This window comes from Haliotis asinina, chromosome 5 (genome assembly GCF_037392515.1).
Source record: "Haliotis asinina isolate JCU_RB_2024 chromosome 5, JCU_Hal_asi_v2, whole genome shotgun sequence".
Classification (NCBI taxonomy): domain Eukaryota; kingdom Metazoa; phylum Mollusca; class Gastropoda; order Lepetellida; family Haliotidae; genus Haliotis; species Haliotis asinina.
Window position 1 is genome coordinate 70,359,511 of NC_090284.1, and position 19,730 is coordinate 70,379,240.

Here is a 19,730-nt window from a genome sequence, read left to right on the forward strand (position 1 = left end):
GGTAGCTACACCCTTAATCGTGAAAGTTATTTTTACATCAGCATTCTGAACATTAATTTCAAAATGGGCATTTAGGAAGTGTCCTTTGTAATACAATATCATTGCACACTAACTTGCACGAATCCATTGTCCAAATAAGTCACTTTGGAGTTAGAAATAATAAGCATTGTTCATTTTTGCACCAATGTTTTTTGGGTAGAGTCGTGGTACTATGTTTTCTATATCCCTACCACCGGAACTGTAGTTAGGCCCAACAGATATTTCACACTTTCACATAACAAAAATTGTTGATATACATGCCTATTTCTGACAGTACTTTACTCTAATATGTTTTCATGTATCAATATCCACCTTCTTTGTTGACATTGATGCAGATGTGGACAGATTTCCCAAACCTATAACACTGCATTTCACAGGGAAGTGGATTCTCATTTTTCAGTGTAATGATCCAATCCATGAGGTTCTAATGTCAAGACTCATGAAGATCTGGGTTAGAATTATCTTCAGTAACCAGTGCTTGTCATAAGTGGCAGTTAATGGATGCGGATGGTCAGGCATGTTGAGTGAGGCTTTAAGCTAAACTTATTCCAGTATCGGTACTTAGCCAAAATTGTGAAACCTTAAGCTGACTTGGATACTGTTCCAAGTGGCATGAATATCCAACTTGCTCACTTTCAGTCCAGATGATTGTTGGTATGTGGCCACTACATGTTCACATCATTGAAAACATACGGTTCAATTGATTTAAGTTGTTTAATAGCGCACACAAATGTTCCAAGCTAACATATACTGAAACACGTAAAAATGCAATTTGATATTCATACTGTCTTTGCTCACAAAAATGTTAACATGTAAAAAGTAATCTGGCAGATATGGTTTAGTGAGCATCTGTAGATAATGTCATCTGAAAGTGTCCAACATCCATGACACGAGGTCAAACAAAGGCGGGGCCACATGCAGTCAACTGCATTTGTGTCTCCCATATGCCATAAAACATGTTTACACCATATCATGGTCAGTCACCACTTTCAGTGGCCCACAAATGTCTTGAGTCAGCCAACAGTGGGTGGATGTACATAAGAGTGCCTGGCAATCATCACATCTGAAGCACCTTGGCTGACCATACCAATACCCAGATTCATTTCATCTTGTGCCAAGCGTGGCTTTTCTTAAAGTAGCTGAATTTCACAATTCCTTGTGCTTTTAAGGGCCTCAATGCAAGTAATGCATGTGTACGAAATGTTTCATGAATGTGGCTGTGTTTATGAGAACTGTCAAAGGTTCAGTTTCAAGCTTCAAAGTTCATGTGAGAGAAACGTTTCAGGGCTCAATCAAAATGGGCTGGAGTAACAGGCTTTTTATCCCTACATCCTCTGTATCATAGAAAAAAATCTTAGAAGAAATTTTGTAAGTTCCATGACAACAAATATTAATTGCATTTATAATGGCTTTCAGGAGTCTGCTTATCGGAGAGACCATTTATAATGGCTTTCAGGAGTCTGCTTATCGGAGAGACCATTACCAAAATTCAGGATGGAGTAATTGTTTGGTAACTGCCACTTTCATCAACAGGTAATACACGCATTTAAAATGTCTGAAACTCGCAATCATGCTCTGTGCAGTGGGGCAGACGGCATCTCTGCTGCATGTTTAGTGGACTAGCAGAAAATAAATATTAGACCCCAACCGTGCAGACAACAAAATTCCATATGACTTGGTACTGTTAATAAGACAACCAACAAATCATTTGCGCTTATGAACACTAAACATTCCTAAACTCCCAGCAAAATGAATGTTCTTTACAAGGCTGTTTTGTCTTGCAGACCGACACGTGAAATAAGTGGTTCATTGCCTAAAACATGATCTGCTCACACTTTTAAAAACCAATTTCTCTGGACACTGTGTGGGGGCTGAATTATATGGTATCGCCCCTTATTTCAAACACATGATGATCTAAATATATATGTAATTAAATGTTGCTGAGTGTGTCTTTCAACACTATAAAATTGTCATAAATAAAGTGATGTAAATGCATACCACTCTTCCCCAGAACCTTGAAAATGGACGAAACACTAATAAACCTATGTGAAAATATCTTTATTTTTCTATGTTACATATATACACAACAAACATTGTGGCTGTGGGGTGAATGATGATGGTTTGGTTCAGTTGCATGGATAATTTGACCTATCAGATGTTCAAGAAATTTAAGCCTTGTGTTCTGACAATGTCATCAACAACAACACTGCCACGATAAACAGGCTTCAAAGTCTACAGCTTGTTCAGGTTGACCTGGCTACTCTTCATGTGCACGACCCACTAGGTCAAAAGGCCCAAACGGCAGGTCTAGTTAATTTCATTAAATAGGGTAGTAGAGAATGTGAAACGGCAACCTTGTCTCAGTTGTTCAGACATGCTGACTATCAGCTGACAAAGGTGCTCCCTTTCACAACAATAGACCCAACCACTTGTGGCACTGTCACACGGTGCATTAGCTTTTTACTGAACCAGGTCAAGCTGAACAAGTAAGTGAAGAATTTCTGCTTTCTTCAGTCAAAGATAAGATTGCAAAAAACATGGAATGTATGTTATAGCTTGGCAGTGAAGGTCTCAGCTTTGTCCTGTGATTTGTCTCACCATCAACAGAGCAGTTACTCCGTTGTCTGCAGGAACCTGTTGACAACAACAATTGGAATTATTTACTCATGCTTCCATAGTTATTATGCAGACTAACACCCTGGGAGACTTCTACTGGTAAACATATATAAGATGATCAAGGACCAGACAAATGACCCCAATTTGCATACTTGGGAACGCCCCACAAAATGATCCACTTGAAACAGGGAGACAGGTTGTCTGATAAATACTGAGAAGTTCATTTTCCCTGTGCGTTTCACGCATGAATTGTTAAAGCACCCTTGATTTGGGAACGGGTACAATCCCAACGAATCGAATCGACACAATATACTGAGCAAATATGTATAGGACCACCGATCCATTTCACGAAGCAAATGACATTTTCCTGGGTTTTTTTTAAACAAAATTGTTGAATATCTAAATTGCTTGTCAATGCCCCAATCATCTATTTGTCTTCGTCTTAACTAAAGTTTAGCATGGAATATCAGTATCTTATGTCTGAAATTACAGTCTTATCATTTGAAGGAATATGCGGTGTTGTTTTAATGGGTAAAGTTGACTTTTCGTCTGCTGAATATTAAATAGATAATAACTACATATAGTTAATTGTGTTTGATTTAACTTTTTAATATGTTAAAAGTTATCTGTTACTGAATGGTGGTGGCTAAATCAGAGTAGCAAGGGGGAAATATTTTTTCCCCATAATTTTGTTCCTATTTCTCTGTACGGGCTGATTTTCGTCCATAATTCCGCTGGTGATCGACCTGGAATACATGTCTTGGAAATTTATATAACCGGTTCCAGAGAAATGGTTAGTATTCAAACAATATTTCCAAATTTCTGTCATATTTTTATTATGGTCACCAAAATTGTGTACAGAAAACTGAAAATACCTTTTGACATTGGTAAGTCAGTGAGAAATATCTTTGTACACAAATTTGTCTGTTTGGGGATTACTCAGTACCAGACTCAGTAGATTTATCAGTGACACAGTAGCGAGACAGGTTTTAATCAGTAGCAGTGTTGATTTCATGTCACGGTTAGCATGTATTGCACGTGCATAATCGTCAAGCTACCTGTAGCAGCCAAGTGTACTCGCCCAATTCGTTGTACAGCCTCTCTTGTCACAAATGCGTTTAGTGCGCAGGATCATCTAATATGTGTCTAGCAGTAAAGACATCTAACAAATGACATGCTCCGTGCTTAACTTACCATGTGACCAGCCTTCAGTATCCAGTAAAAGGAGAAGTTTTTGGCAGTCTTCACAAAACCGTTGGTGACTCCTTGAGTCAAGATTGGTTTCCTTATGGCTTTTCTGTACATGTCAGCAATCTTCAGTCGATACACCCATGCCTCTGTGCCTGGAGGAAAACAGTTCAGTGACATTTATTGGAAATATTCAGGTCTTTATGATGGTGTGAATATTATTACACAACATGTGACTGACTCACTGGGTATGTCCACAGTGAGGCTGATCTACCTAGTGTTCAAACAGAGAGGCTGACCTACGTAGTGTTCCCACAGCGAGGCTAACCTACGTAGTATTACCACAGCGAGGCTGACCTATGTAGTGTTACCACAGTGGGCTGACCTACATAGTGTTCCCACTGTGAGGCTGACGTACATAGTGTTTCCACTGCGAGTCTGACCTACGTAGTGTTCCCACAGAGAGGATGACCTACGTAGTGTTCCCACAGCGATGCTCTACACAGTGTTCCCACAGTGAGGCTGACCTACATAGTGTTCCCACAGTGAGGCTAACCTACATGGGGTTCCTAACAACAGTAATGCCAGATGTGCTTGGGAAATGCCTTTTGGCAATTATCTGATCATGGTTATTTCAGATTCATAACTGGTATATAATCACGATGTACCATACCCTAATCATACTGATCACTCATAAAATACTAAAAACTCAGAACAAATTCCATAGTAGAAACACTTCTAAGACACACAAACTATACTGTGACCCACCTGGCAGGCAGACAGGGTGACAGTGTTATGTAACGCACAGGCAGTACATGTCAGGGACTGTCCCAAAATATCAGGTGTCCGTATCACTGCTGGTGGAAGGCGTAAGCAGAATTACAGCAGGTGCAACTCAGCTGACCTTAATGTCCTCTTGCAGACTATATTTCATCCTAGATTTTGAGAACACAGTCTTCAGCCTTTTTGCCATACTTCTGGGGTTATTCTCACGAAAGAAGAATACACAAGCTCTTTAACATCTAAAAGCTTGAATGAGGTATTATTGCAATCAAAAAAATTCTTACAGTTACCCCAGATCAGCTCAATAGGATTGAGCTCACAGTGCTGTACTGGTGTACACAGAACTATATGGTCATTTTTGCAACTTGTTCATCAGTGAGGTACTTTTTGTGCTGGAGGACATATCTGTTAGCTGGGGCTTTGTTTCTGATTGCCCTGCTGCTGAAGCGTGAGATTGTTCATGATGGGTGTGATGGTACCAGGGACATGCAGGTTAAGGTAACTGGTGTTATCCAAAATGATAGCGCTTGGTGTGTCCAGCTGCCGCAAGAGCTGATGTTTGAACCAATCCAAAAACACCTGCCTATTCATTTAGCTATGGTAATCACCATCAGATTTCTTAGCCTCACAAAACAAAGCGACAACCCCCCATCATCATGCAAGATGATCAGGCGTCTACCTTAGCCTGATGGAAACACTGACACCACAGAACAATATGAACGAAGCCACATCAGACTGGTCAAGGGATTTTTATTACACCAAGTTTCACCAAGGTATATAATTTGAAACTCAAAATTGCAGTATTCTTCAACTGTTCTGAAATAAGCTGATCACATGGACAGGATTGAGTGCTTTTCTCTAACATAGCTCTATCATCTCCCATCTGGTGTAACTGAACCTTATTTCTACCAGAGCCACATTAAGTGTTATATCTGAGACATTTATTGTAGCCTTGATCTCATCTTGTATCTCAGCACATGTCGGTGGGATTTTGTATTCAGACAGTTCATAAATATAAACAACATGGCGTAAGACACCCTTATCAAAGCTTTCCAGTTTGTGTTTCCTAACCGTTTTTGATTTTGACATGACCCTCTGAGGGAACTGATCTGATAACATCTTTGTAAACCTGACTATACATTAAATTAAGGGATTTACACATTGTATAGTAAACCCTGTCATAGCTGACAAGAGCTTTCCCCCTTTGTTTCTACAGTATTAAATACTGGTATGAATTTGAAATTAATTGTTCTGCAGATGTGTCAAGTCACACGTTGCCAGTTCAGTGCTCATACACGAAGTAAAACCTCTATGAGTGAACAAGATTATCTATGTGATTTGAATTAAGACTTTCTAGCATAGTTAGTTTGAATATAACTGCTACAAGAGTTCCATCTTTTTCACATACTGATGTCTAAAAAACAACAAAACTTTTTACAGTCATTTATGTTATTTAATTTGGTAAGGATATATAATAGTCGGTATTTCATAACTCAGTTTGTATTTATGAATGTTGTTAAAATGTCAAAATTTCCCTGTGTGAAGTCACCCCTCAAGTGCATTTTCTCATCTGAGCTTTAATATCCAACTAGGTAGAGTCGTACATGTATCTTTTATCCTATGTCAAACTCATCATATTGATATTAAAGCCAAAAGGCATTTTCTAAGCATTTCCTGACATTACTTAACAGTGAGGCTTACCTGTGTAGTGTCTCCACTGTGAGACTGACCTATCTATTGTCTCCACAGAGAGGTTGACCTATCTATTGTCTCCACAGAGAGGCTGACCTATCTATTGTCTCCACAGAGAGGCTGACCTATCTATTGTCTCCACAGAGAAGCTGACCTATCTATTGTGCACACAGTGATGCTGACCTACCTAGTGTTCCCACAGTGAGGCTGACCTACCTAGTGTCTCCTCAGTGAGGCTGATCTACTTAGTGTCTCCTCAGTGAGGTTGAATACCTAGTGTTCCCACAGTGAGGCTAAACCCGTGAAGGTCCAGGGGTAGAATAGGCCTTCAGCAACACATACTTGCCATAAAAGACGACTATGTTTGTCGTATGAGGTGACTTACAGGATCGGGTGGTCAGGCTCGCTGACTTGGTTGACACGTGTCATCGGTTCCCAATTGCGCAGGTCAATGTTCACGTTGTTGATCCAGACTCGATTATTTACAAACCGCAGCCATATGGCTGGAATATTGCTGAGTGCGGCGTAAAACTCACTCACTCTCTCAATGTGAGGCTGACCTACCTAGTGTTCCCACAGTGAGGCTGACCTGCCAAGTCCTCCTCAGTGATCCTGACCTACCAGGGCCCTCTACAGTGATGCTGACCTACGTATTGTCCCCACGGTGAGGCTGACCTACCAAGTGTCTCTGCAGCAAGGCTGATCTACTTAGTCCCTCCTCAGCAATACTGACCTACCAAGTGTCTCCAGAGCAAAGCTGACCTACCTAGTGTCTCCACAATGAGGTCCAACTGTCCGCTGTACACTACCACCTTAAGTGGGGTTTCATTCACCAGATACTCCACTGAAAAAGGAAGGAAAATATAGGTCTTAGATCTCAAGATTAACCTGTAGAAAGTACCCAAGTTGAGATGTTTGTGCTATAATGAGGTGTGGCTGAGTGTTTGGTTGTAGGGTTTTTAGAACTGATGTAGAGCTTAAACAGTTATTGATATTTTAAGATGGTTCCACACTGCTCAGAGGCCCAAAGTACCAGAACACAGGAACATGGGTAGCCTGCTGCTGTCAATACCATACCTATGTCTGTGACTGGCTTCATGAAGTCGCCCTGCTGTTTCACAAACACCATTCCAGACTGACCTGCAAATGCAATTTTGCCGTGTGAGTAAGCAACTTAGTCCATTTTGATTGGTCAAACACAAGTTTAAAAATGCAATAATCTCTGATCTGCTAAGTACTATTATTGGGAATTACTTTCTTAACTTCATAGTAAGGTATTTTGGTCAGAAACCTTGATAGAAATTGCTCAGACAGTATTCAAGTAAAGGGACAAGACAGTCTAAGTAAACTTAGGCTCAGTATTGTTTGTTATACTACTATGCCGAGTCTTACAAACCCTAGAAGGAGGTTACATCAACCAACCTTTTGGATTGACGAATCAGAACACAGTTTACCAAATCGAATGTTAACATTACTATATGCTGTTTGAACCTTCACCTAAAAAAACTGATTGGTTCTAAATGCCAGTGAATGCACATGGAGGACCACATCATCCAAAACACTCGCTGACAATAGTGTTCTTGTCAATATTCTGGAATGTCATCTTGAAGAAATATAAGGAAATAGTAACCATGTCATCAGAAACCCTTACGTGCATACAGTCATGCCACGTTAATCCAAAGACCTCCGTTTCTCACAAAATACATACTGATAGTGAAACATGCAGACTACGGAAAAGAACCATTATACACACCGCCGTCCATTATGAACACCACTACATAAGCACTTGGATATTGATATAACAAGTAATCAATGTGTGGTGTGGTGTTGGGAGGCAGGAAATGAACTTTACAGATAATTTGACATTCGGACACTTGTGACTGGCAATGTTGTCACAAAGTAAGATCACATTTTCAATAATCACAAACTAAAGACATGTTCATCTTAGAAGTGTCCACTCAGATATTAATTGCTATTTAACTTCACCGATGGAGATCAACATTAACAGATTAATGAAGCGAAACCAAGTATAATTAACTAATCCATTACCAGTACTTCATGTTCAGATTTGGAGAGTGAAGCACTGGATTACTGATTCAACAGCTAATGAGTTTACATAGTAAACACGAATGGTTACAGCTAGCTTCCGTTTGGATATCACAGGAATCAGATAATCAGGACTAACGCAGCCTGACAGTATAATGCCCGATGAAATATCTGTGTTTTCGTTTGTCGAGAGATCAGTGTCAGTGCCTAAGGAAGAGAAAATCTAAAAAACATATTGTAAGGCCCTCAGAACTCTAAAAAGTAGCTGTTGTCTGATTGGTTGTATTTGTATTGTATTGGATGGCCATAGGTCACTTGAAGGTTAGCTTACACGACCTTCTACTAGGGTATGTTAGATTCAGTATAGCACTGTATGGAATAATCCTGAGCCGTGGTCTGGGCCAGTTTCAGAAATGGTTTAAGGCTCTTTCACCTTCTCTTGGTTCAATGCCATGGGATATTTTCACTTCAGTCAAGAACTAAAGAATGATGCTCATACTATTTCAATACAGCAAATCATCAAGAATAATATGAATAGTTCTATCAAGACATAGAAGTTGTACACCAAGATTGAGCAGTTTCAGGTCAAGTTTCATGAAAACAAATACATAAATACATATCCCAAATCATCAAAGGTCACTTGTTCACCCCTAGACTGATCTCAATAGTCAGTTGCAAAATGAAGTATTTGAAGTTCTTAGTGTACTCTAGGAGTTTAGCTCTGGAAACTGGAGATAACGGTAAGAAATACAGATGGGTGGGATGGTGGAAGGTGCTGATAGCTATCTCCTATTTTTGGAACATCTAACCATACAAAATACACTGATGTGATGTGATGACCAAAATATTGTTGCAGACAGACCACATCCCCTCACTAAGAACAATACAGTAAAGTTCACTTATAACGTACACGCTTACAATGAATTGCCGGTTACAATGAACAAATTCTTAAGTCCCGACTGCTTTCCTATATGTTGTTATGAATTAACTACCGTATACACCGAACACTGATAGTACGAATCATCTGTTACAACAAACAAATTGATGGGCCCTCTGTGCTATTTCACGCGTTAATTGACGTGTTTATAATGAACAGCTGATCCGAATCCACTCGCGTGTCATCTAATGTGTCACCAATTAGCTTGTGAAAACAAACAGGTTTCCTCACAGGGGATCAAGGGGATAATAAAATAAACTTACCTGTGACATGTTATCATTTATCTTGTGAATCTTGTTGACATTGTCAAGGCATAAATTACCGATTTTGTTAAAGATGCATAATAAAATACATGATTGATGATGAAGTGAATGATCCATGACAATTATATGTTCGTTGGTTTTGTCTTATTTTATTTTCTCTGTGAACATGATCTTGTCTCAAACCACTGGCGTGGTGACCATTCTTGGTAATTTCCGAATATTCACGAACATTCCCGAATCGCTTAGAACGAACTTCGCTTACAACGAACTGAAAACAACAGTCCCTTTGAGTTCGTTATAAACGAATATTACTGTATTTGAGAATATAAGGCACTAGTGCAATGAGTGTACAGAAGTGTTGATGTTGGTAGCCATGACAACATACCTCCCCAGGTAACATTCTTTGGGATAATCTTCAGCTTCTCCCTGATTGGTCCATTCATCAGTTGGTCCAGTGTCATGGCTTGGAGTGGCTTAACATGGCGTGCATATAACTTTTCTGACAACAAGAACAATCATCACTATTACACATTACATTAACATGCTTGAAGGTCTTTAACAACTCTTGGACTGAGAACTTCAGATTTTGAAAGCGTGTGTTAGTTCAATGTCAGGGGACAGGTCAAAGTCATGTATGTCTCAAATGCTCACAAATCTGGATAAACCAGCAAATCACACCTGTGGTGCTGACAAACCAGGAACTCACTTCTGGGGACCAGGAATTGAACCCACAATGAGATGTTTGTCATGTTCCCAAAACACAAATCTGCCCTGATGCTACATGCTGAACTAAGAGGCATTTCCACTTACCTATATATGTGAGATCCTGTCTGTCTGCCACCCTCAGTTGCTCACTGCCAGCCCAGTCAAGGATGTTGTAGAAGTTGACGCCATTAGTTACTTTCTCCACAACATTCTCAGTTACACTCCACTGTATGGTTGCATTGACCCACTGGCCTTCTTGAACCAGTGCTGCTGTCTCCTGTGCTGCCTTCTGCACAGCTGCCAGCCCCTTCTGGTCCACCAGGGACTATTAACAGGAACACCAGTATTGGACACAGAACAGTCACACCAGGTCCTTACACAAAATAGCCACACCCTTAGCTCAAACGACAATGACGAGAGTGGTAGCAGATGTACCACTCTCATGAGCAAAACACCAACATTTGCATCGAAACCTCACACGACACATCAACAGCTGTTCCACTGGCTTAAGAAAAAACACCAACAGCTGCAATAATACTTTGCACGACATACTAGCATCTGTACCACTGCCTTTCACAAACCACCCACAGTTGAAACAATACCTCACACAACATACTAGTGGCTATACTACTGTCTTACACAAACCACCCACAGTTGAAACAATACCTCACACAACATACTAGTGGCTATACTACTGTCTTACACAAAACACCCACAGTTGAAACAATACCTCACACAACATACTAGTGGCTCTACTACTGTCTTACACAAAACACCAACAGTTGAAACATTCCCTCACAATAGCGGCTGTACCATTGCCTGACACAAAACAGGGTTACATGAAGCATCTGACATAAACTATGAGTTGTCAACCTTCCTTGTTGCAGCGTTGGAGGCTATAGGGAACAGCCTCACTCTGAGAGTGGAGTGTGAGTTCAATTCTCAAATGGGACACAAAACCCCAAATTATTACTAATAAAGAGTAACCCTTAACATAATCTATGTATTTTTCACCACTCATAAAAGACATTATGTATTCATAGTCAAATGTATTCAAGACTAAAGCTGAAAGTCTCACATTTGTGTAGAGGTATGGTCCCCAGGCGAGGACTGAGTCGATCGGTGAGATCCAGGAGTCTCCAAGGGCAACTCCACGGAAGTCACATGTCACAGACTTGGCCTGGATAGCCTGAAGATAACAAAGGTATGTAATGAGGGACATGTAGATGACACACGTTGTCTTAACATTGGAGGATGCATGAGTCAGAATAACAAGATCTAAGACATAATTAATTGGACTACTTTAACCTTGTAAAGAAATTCACTCATTAAACCAAAACAGCTGTTTTCTGCACACGTTGGCCTTACCTGTGATCACTCATGTAGAACAAAATATCTACAGGATACTATGTTGAAGAGAATGGAATAATAATGTTAATATGATATGATGGAGAGATATAGATAATATTGATTACTGTATATCATGGTTATAATGATCTCAGGGGTAGTGGGGTAGCTTAATGGTCAATGCATCCACTTGCAATGCCAGAGGCTCAGGTTCAATTCCCCACATACCCGGAACAATGTGAGATGCCTCTCGCAGTGCTTTGCTGGAATATTGCTAAAAGCGGCACACAACCATGTTCATTCACTACAATGAACTCAAAAGGACCACTCATTTTGGTTCATTACATCCACAAGTTTTTTTTTCAGCATGTTCATTTTAAATGCAGTTTACTGTAGTAGTATGCAGTGACTATTCAGCAAGATGGATAGACATAAATTCCTCTAATTAAGAGAATAGACTGACATACAACTTGTACTGGGACAAGAGTATACACCAATATACCAGCCAAGATCATAAGATTTATTCCACTGAAGAGACCTGTGACATACACTGACCTTGTAAAGGACCTGAGCAAAGGCAGAGGTCATCTTCCCACCATAGGACTCGGTGAACACATAGAAGGGCACGCTCTATATCAACACAGAGAAATGAGCACATATAGGAGCCACTACCACACAAGAGAGTAATTTAGTTGTATTTGTACACAGCAGATCAATGTATACACAATGTAGCTTTTAACACATGGAGTACACATTTGCATGCACGCGAGCACTATAGAGTCAGAGAGCAATTTACACATGAAAGAGCAAGATAAGTGTAAATGATAAAATTCTCTTGATACAGATCACTAAACATTAGTCATACTTGTCCCTAAGAAAATCTGTCTTCCAGGACAATCAATTGACACATCAATGACTGTAATGAGCCATGTTTCCTTTGAAATGATTCTAAGATAAGTGAAGGCTTTTTCGTCCTAATCCCACCCACCTGAAATTCGGGTGCCTTCTTGAGGAAAGCTTGGAATGTGGTAAGGAGATCTGCAGCTATCATCTGAACGTTGGTGGTGTAGGCATCGTCATTGTCAACATAGCTGAAGCCGGTGCCAACAGGATTGTCGACAAACAGCAGGCTAGCTGCTGACAGCTAAAGAAAGAGTATGTCTTATATAGTTTGTTGTGGGAAATATGTAGAGGAGTGTATAAATGTTCTCTTATGTGGTGCTTCAAATATAGAGTCTATTTCAGTATGGTAATTACTGCATGTGAGGCCCCCAATCTCCCATATTCATTGATGGTAGAAAGTAGAAAGTCTTCAATGCTCATTTAATGACAGGTAGAAATGTTCTTCACTTCATTTTCATATTCAGAAAAAAGGCCAGAGTGCCACTGTACAAAGAGGTATTAACACTAAGGTGACTGTAACTTCCTTACCTTAACACAGACTTAAGGTAGTCTTAGAGCTAAGTTTAGTACCACAGCACCCTCGCCCAGCTGCTGTGTCTTAGTTGCAGTATTCAGTTGTCTCCCTTTGACAATACAGCCCCTGCATTACTTTGGCTTAGGGAACTCAAATTATAAAGCACCTGGATGTCATTCATAAATGTGTGCAGAGAGACACGTTAGAGCTCACTAACCCAAGTTGTGTTCCTTGGTTGTTGCTGGACATCTAAGGGCCCAATCTCCTCAAAATTGCCAAAACCAGTGGATGATCCACCTGGGCCTCCCTGCAAAACATAAGCCAAAAGTTATCTACATGGGAGTCTGATTTCAGTGCCATGGAACTCACAAATACTTTTGATACTGAAACGTGTGTCACATGAACCGTAGTATCCAGTATTCTTCTCTGTGTGGAATGTCTGCAAAAAAGTTACTCATTTTGATCCCTATAAAGTCAAAAGAATATTTACAAATAAACAAGTGATTATTTTGGGGGGCGTAAACATTAAATTAAATATATTAAAATAGAGTCCAGATATTTGTGTAGGCAAAAACTCCTTTATATACCAGTACACAAGATTGTTCAACACACTGTAGCTCACCACTTGTGATGAAGCCTTCCCTTAAAGGTCACATGCAACCAAAATATCAAACATAATTAAAACACAGATATCACTTGTTCATGATATATAAAATGCATTGGTGCTTGTGAAAAAAAAAAGACACAAACTTATAAGCGTATAATCACAAATCAAAAGTGCAATATTTTGTACTTGGGTTTACCTCCCTCGAAACAAAGCAGGCACGATACCGAACCCAGTCAGAGCTGGTGGGCATGCACTCATGAGTAACTACACATTGTTGCTGGCCACTGGTCCATTTGCCGATATGCTTAGCCGGCTCTTTGTTTATTTATGGCTTGTAGGCCCGATAGGCGTTAGTTTCTAATTGCAAATGCAGGCCCCCCTAAGTAATTGAAGGAATTACAGCAAATCTCAAATGTAAACAAACGCAGCCCACACGCGAAACAATTGCAGCGATCTCGGTAGTTTAGAGGTAATAACAGAAACACATCGCCCCTATCGTAAAGCAATGTCGGTAATACTGGAAACATGCTCGGCCATCTTTGGAGATTTTTTGGTCGCGAGCGGAAACTCACACAGCAAAACATGGCGTCATTGGAAGAAGCACCCGTCTCGGTGAGTTTTGTTTTTAGCTCCTACTATTACATTTTTATACTTATCCATCTTTGACCACCCACGTTGAATGCGTTTAGGTATGAGGTGTTGTCGGGGCAATAGCTTATGTTTTTAGGAAAAGACTGTCACTGCAGATGAGTGTCACAAGTCATGCCCCTGGAGGTTGTTTACATCTTATCATTGAAGTCGTGCCGATGATTACGAACATGCGATATAACATCAATTTTTTGTAAAATGTGTTTAAATCTGCCACTTGCACTTCATATGAAGAAATATTTTGGCTCATTAACTTCTTCTTGGTGCATGTTCATGACGTTCGTAATCATCAGCACGACTTCGATGTTCAGGGTCATGACTTGTGACACTCATCTGCAGTGACAATCTTTTCCTAAAAACATAAGCTATTGCCCCGACAACACCTCATACCTAAACGCTTTCAACACGGGTGGTCAAAGATGGATAAGTATAAAAATGTAATAGTAGGAACTAAAAACAAAAGTCACCGAGACGGGTGCTTCTTCCAACAGCCCCATGTTTTGCTGTGTGAGTTTCCGCTCGCGACCGGAAAATCTCCGAAGATGGCCGAGCATGTTTCCAGTATTACCGACATTGCTTTACGATAGGGGCGATGTGTTTCTGTTATTATCGCTAAACTACCGATATCGCTGCAATTGTTTCGCGAGTGGGCTGCGTTTGTTTACATTTGAGATGCAGTTCCTTCAAATTTGCTGTAATTCCTTCAATTACTTACGGAGGCCTGAAATGGTCAGTAATTGAAGTTGTGCATTGCATATTGTGATTAACAGGCAGGCAGACACATAGGTGTCAATAAACCAGACATTGAGTTTTCTCTGTAACAGAGTCTGCTTATCACAATCAACATGTTTTTTTTTTATGTAATGAGAAGATCATTTATCAGAGGCATGGAATTATGATTATTATGATAATAGCGAATCATGGGCGAGGAATTATTATTGTGGTTATAATATTTAGATCTAGGAATGATGTTATTAATAATAAGTGATCAAGGGGTACTAATAGTATATTTAGAATGGGAAATAATAGATAAAGGCCTGTGAGGTAGAAAACATATACAATGTAGGAGAGGTAGGTAATCGGCTGCGGAGGAAATAAGCATGAAAGTAGGTCGTTAGAACTTAGTGGGGGCAAGGCAAGATGACTCATAGGTTAGGAAAAAGGATAGGGACGGTGCTATCAAGATGGAGCAACTTGTCCGGGGACCTCGGCAGCAGTTCGTAGTATTCCACGGGACATATATGGTTAGGAGGTAGATACTTTGGGTTTCTTGGAATCCACCTCACAGCTTTACAAATATGGTATTGGGGGTACGGAATAAGGATGGGGGAGTGAAAAAGTATGCAGGGTTAGGGGTTTTTGACCAATGGGCAAAAAGAAGAAGGTGTTGGCTGTGACGTAGGGATCCAGCTTTAAGCGGTAGCAAAGCCCAGGGTCGGGAGTCTGGTGCGCTCCCACTCTTGGTGTTTGGTCACAAGGAATCGTCGGAAAACTATCTTAAAAGGCACCAGCATTTGGCTTAAGACGGAAGCTTTGCGGCTGAAGTCTTATAGAGTGACCATAGAGTGGGTTGTCCAGCAACACTGTTCCAAAGAAACTATTGAACGAAGATCATCGTCTTGTGGTTGCTGGAGGAACTACGGTAAAGCTCCAAGGGCCCCCGGGTACTGACATTGTACCTCTTGCACATCCCCTATCGTCAGGACCGAAGTACGGGGGTAAACCGTAGTTCGGGTAAGGGCCCGTCCATTGCAGGTACGGGATTCGACCAGGTAAACGTCATCTATCTGGCAGCTAACCGACCTGATTCCACACACCTTGGAGACATTTACTTGTTTATGTACACAACCAAGATCAGACTACTGCTCACGACCTCATACTCTGGGCAGGCATATTGTTTCAAGCTCCCTGAACCTACTCCCTGCATTATGAGCGCAGTGCATCATAGCTGTTGAAACCAATTTTTCCCCCAGTGCTGGAGAAAATTAGTGAATCGTTTGAATTCTGATTTCACAGACTTTTTTTCAGTGCATTTTTTTTTTCAACTTTATAGGCTGCATAGACGTTTTTGATGATTTGTTTTGGTAAGGTAAGGCCAAAAGGTATCAGAATCTGCAAAGTTGTGTTTTTCGTTGCATGTGACCCTAAGCATAATTTTCAAAACTTCCCTCAAGGTATGTTTTTGCTCAGACACCAAAACCAAAAGACCCAGACAAATATCCTCCATTTTATTTGCAGAGTAAATAGTTAATCTATAAAACTAAGTTGATATTATAAAACATCACAAATACCATATTATTAAACTACAACAAAAATCAAGAAGGCTGAAGAAAAACTGGACAGTGAACAGTTATTTTTTCATCTGTGTCATTATTTTTTTTGTTTCAAAGGAACAGTTATTAATTTTTAACGAATAATTAATATGAAATAACCTCTACTCACCTGTAGCCACATGACAAGGGGAGCATTGGCAGAGGAAGAGGTAGTTCGATACAGCCAGTAAAACATATGGGCGCCAGGACGCACATCTACATATGCCCATTCCTGGTCAGTGCCCCCAGGTGCCGAGTGTCTCATCCATGCATCTTGTATTAAAAGAATACACATTCAGAATCTTATTATCTGCACTATGAAACTCATTCTTGTCCTTCATCTGGCAGAGTATTGCAGCTTATAACGAACTCAATCACAAGATGTTTATACACGTCAGGATAGTTGGTTATTGTGATGGACAAATATAGATGACTATCTTTATTATCTTTGTGGTTATTCACAGACTGACATCAAATATGAGAAATACATAATTACCCATGTATATCTTTGAATGGTAAGTATCATACATAAAAAAATATAATATGGTAACCTTATACATAGTTGTTGGTACTTCAGTGTGAACATGTGTTTTTGTAAAAATCTTTTCCTCATACAGTGTCATGATCATTCAATTTTCGGACAAATTATTTTGTACTAATTAAAGCAAAAAAAAAAGAAAAAAAACAACAGGATAATACATTTACCAAGTTCACCATTTATTTCATCTAGTGAAATGATTCACAGTAAGGTGTGCTCTAAATGTAATCCTATGCAATATCATCACTACAATTTTGGGATTGTTTTTCAAAATTTACACACACGGGGTGTTTGCACTTGTATCCCGGTGGGTGGTTTGACCTCTGGTCACGTGTTACTCTTTAAGACGTTGAAAGGTGTTATTGCACAACCGGGTGCCTGGCATGTGGGGATACAAAAACCAGCACTGTTAGGCTCTGAGTCTCTGCATATCATGTTAAAACTGGGTGTCCGTGGTAACTTTCTCGTGATATTTCAGTGGGTTGGAACTATAAAACTTGCATGCACAGCACCAACATAAACCCATGCACTAAATGAACAGATCACTCTACCTGTGTGGAAAAGACACCCAACTTACGGCCATTCTTGATTAGTTGATGACATCCCTGGAGCACAAAAGTAATTCTTTGGAACGTTCGGAGAAAGTGAATGAGGGCAATCTAATCTACTGATCGTAGTGGATACACATCAGACGGTAAATCGCTTAGAACTGCCCCAGAAACAGGAAGTACGTCAGTCTATTTACTCTAAATTCAGTATTCGGGCAAGGATTCTACACCGCACGGACTAGTCGGGTGCGTTGTTAGGCATGTCGTTCACTGAATCTCACCGTTTCCCACAAATCCTGTCGACACAAAGCCGAACACTGCCGCAAGCACTACCACTGTCAGGCACCTCTCCATGTCGAATGTATCTGCACTGAACTTGCGATCACGTGTGGTCACGTGCAGTACATGGGATTCCCCTCGTGACTTGCGGCTCTAAAAATAGGCTATCAGTCAGGACAAGGTCGGGTAACACCTGCCGTGATCTGGACCAGTTCGGAGAAAGATTAAGAATATAATAGCTTGGTGGCGTCATTATCATTTCCAACTTAGACCCTACAACCATCAGATAAAATATTAAATGACAGGTTTATTCATTGTCCTTCGTGTTAAACTATCCTTTCTCTGTGGTGTCATTGTGCTTTTATCTACTGAAAGGTAGAGTAGTATAGGGAATGGGGGTTCTGGACCACTTTCAAAAAAAGTCTCTACAAGGGTTGGGCCCTTAGCTCTTGCTACTATTACCCCTACTACATATGTCACGTTTACCGTGTGTTGGTAGGAGGTAACACTGTGCCGTACGGTACGATCAATAATTCTTCTCTTACAAACCCCCTACCCGGCCTATGTCACGTTTATATCGATGAAACAGTTTAACGTGAACCGCCTATGATCTCTTTGGTGTTCATAATAAAGGCTTGCTGGGCTTTTTGTATCCCCTGTTCCATGTACTTTTTTTTCTCGTCCTCGCTGATAGCAGACTTACGAGACTTGGATCGAATATCTTGTTTCATTCCGTTATATTTTGTGAGTTCAGAGAGGATTGAACGAAACTCCTCTTCTGAGATCTTACTGTCAGAGAGTGCCGTGGAAATACGCTCACTCACTGTGTTGAGCTTTGCTTCGGCCAGAACCCTGATCTCGTCGTGTTTCAATACCTTACGATGCAGTCTGCGTGATACTAACTTAAGCGCCAACCCTAACACCCCTGCCACCCCAGCTGTTATTTCAATACCTAGCACTATAGGTGCAGCCACGATGGTAGCTAACAACCCAACACCTGCAGCCCCTAGTCCCATACTGGTTGTCATAAGGGTAGTGTCAGCTCCGTCCACGATATTGAAAGCTCTATGGTACTTTTTACATAGTGCTTTCCGCGTGTCACGGTCTTGTTCTAGTTGGCGTTTCACATCACATAACTGCCTCAAGCGGAATCCATCTACGGTTTCCAGCGTCTTCGCTACTTCCTCTACGACTGGGTACAGACCCATCCTATAATATATATTATGAAAGATATTTTAATTGGGTTTCAGTTAATACTCTATAAATTAATTTGAAGTCTATAAGTTCTAGACTAGTAGTCAGGGTAATAGGTGAGAATCTAATAGACTTTCCTGTTGTAATAAAAACCCCACTGAGGTTTATTAAGCGGTTTATAGAACCCCCGTGGGTATCCTGTTGCATAACAATACGACAATATTGGCCTTTGTGTTCGTCATACCAGTGTATTGACACCCCGGGTAAAATTTGGTGTACTCTTGAGGTGTTTTCATTGTCTAAATCATTAAAGAAGACTTCTATGATGAGTGTGAAAGGGGAGAATATATCAAAACTTATGTTAAAAGAATAATTGCTAAATGTTAATTTATTTTTTACTCCAGTCTTTAACCTATTTTTTTCGGTATCAGTAGTTCTCATGGGTACCCTCTCCGGAATGAAATCCCCGACCCAGATACCGTTGTTCCTAATCTTAGAGATCCACGCATTTTCGTCTATTGTGATATAAGGTGAGGCGAGTGTTAAGTTGATCAGCCATTTGGGCTCTTTT

At 40.3% G+C, this 19,730-nt stretch overlaps 1 protein-coding gene across 2 annotated transcripts; it reads right to left on the reverse strand.

The window, feature by feature from the left end:
• Window positions 1–739: 739 nt before the first annotated feature.
• LOC137285176 (retinoid-inducible serine carboxypeptidase-like) lies at window positions 740–18,095 on the reverse strand. Of its 2 annotated transcripts, none has more exons than XM_067817415.1 (12): window positions 17,968–18,095; window positions 16,731–16,873; window positions 13,251–13,340; window positions 12,605–12,760; window positions 12,172–12,246; window positions 11,348–11,458; window positions 10,375–10,594; window positions 9,950–10,063; window positions 7,396–7,458; window positions 7,085–7,162; window positions 3,850–3,998; window positions 740–2,673 (listed from the first exon to the last, which is right to left on the reverse strand). In XM_067817415.1, exons 1-12 carry the CDS (start codon window positions 18,038–18,040, stop codon window positions 2,611–2,613), a joined length of 1,335 nt encoding a protein of 444 aa, XP_067673516.1. In that variant the 5' UTR covers window positions 18,041–18,095; the 3' UTR covers window positions 740–2,610. The 2 variants fall into 2 exon arrangements, with proteins under 2 accessions (XP_067673516.1, XP_067673517.1); XM_067817416.1 differs by having other exon boundaries at window positions 17,716–18,071.
• Window positions 18,096–19,730: the final 1,635 nt, after the last annotated feature.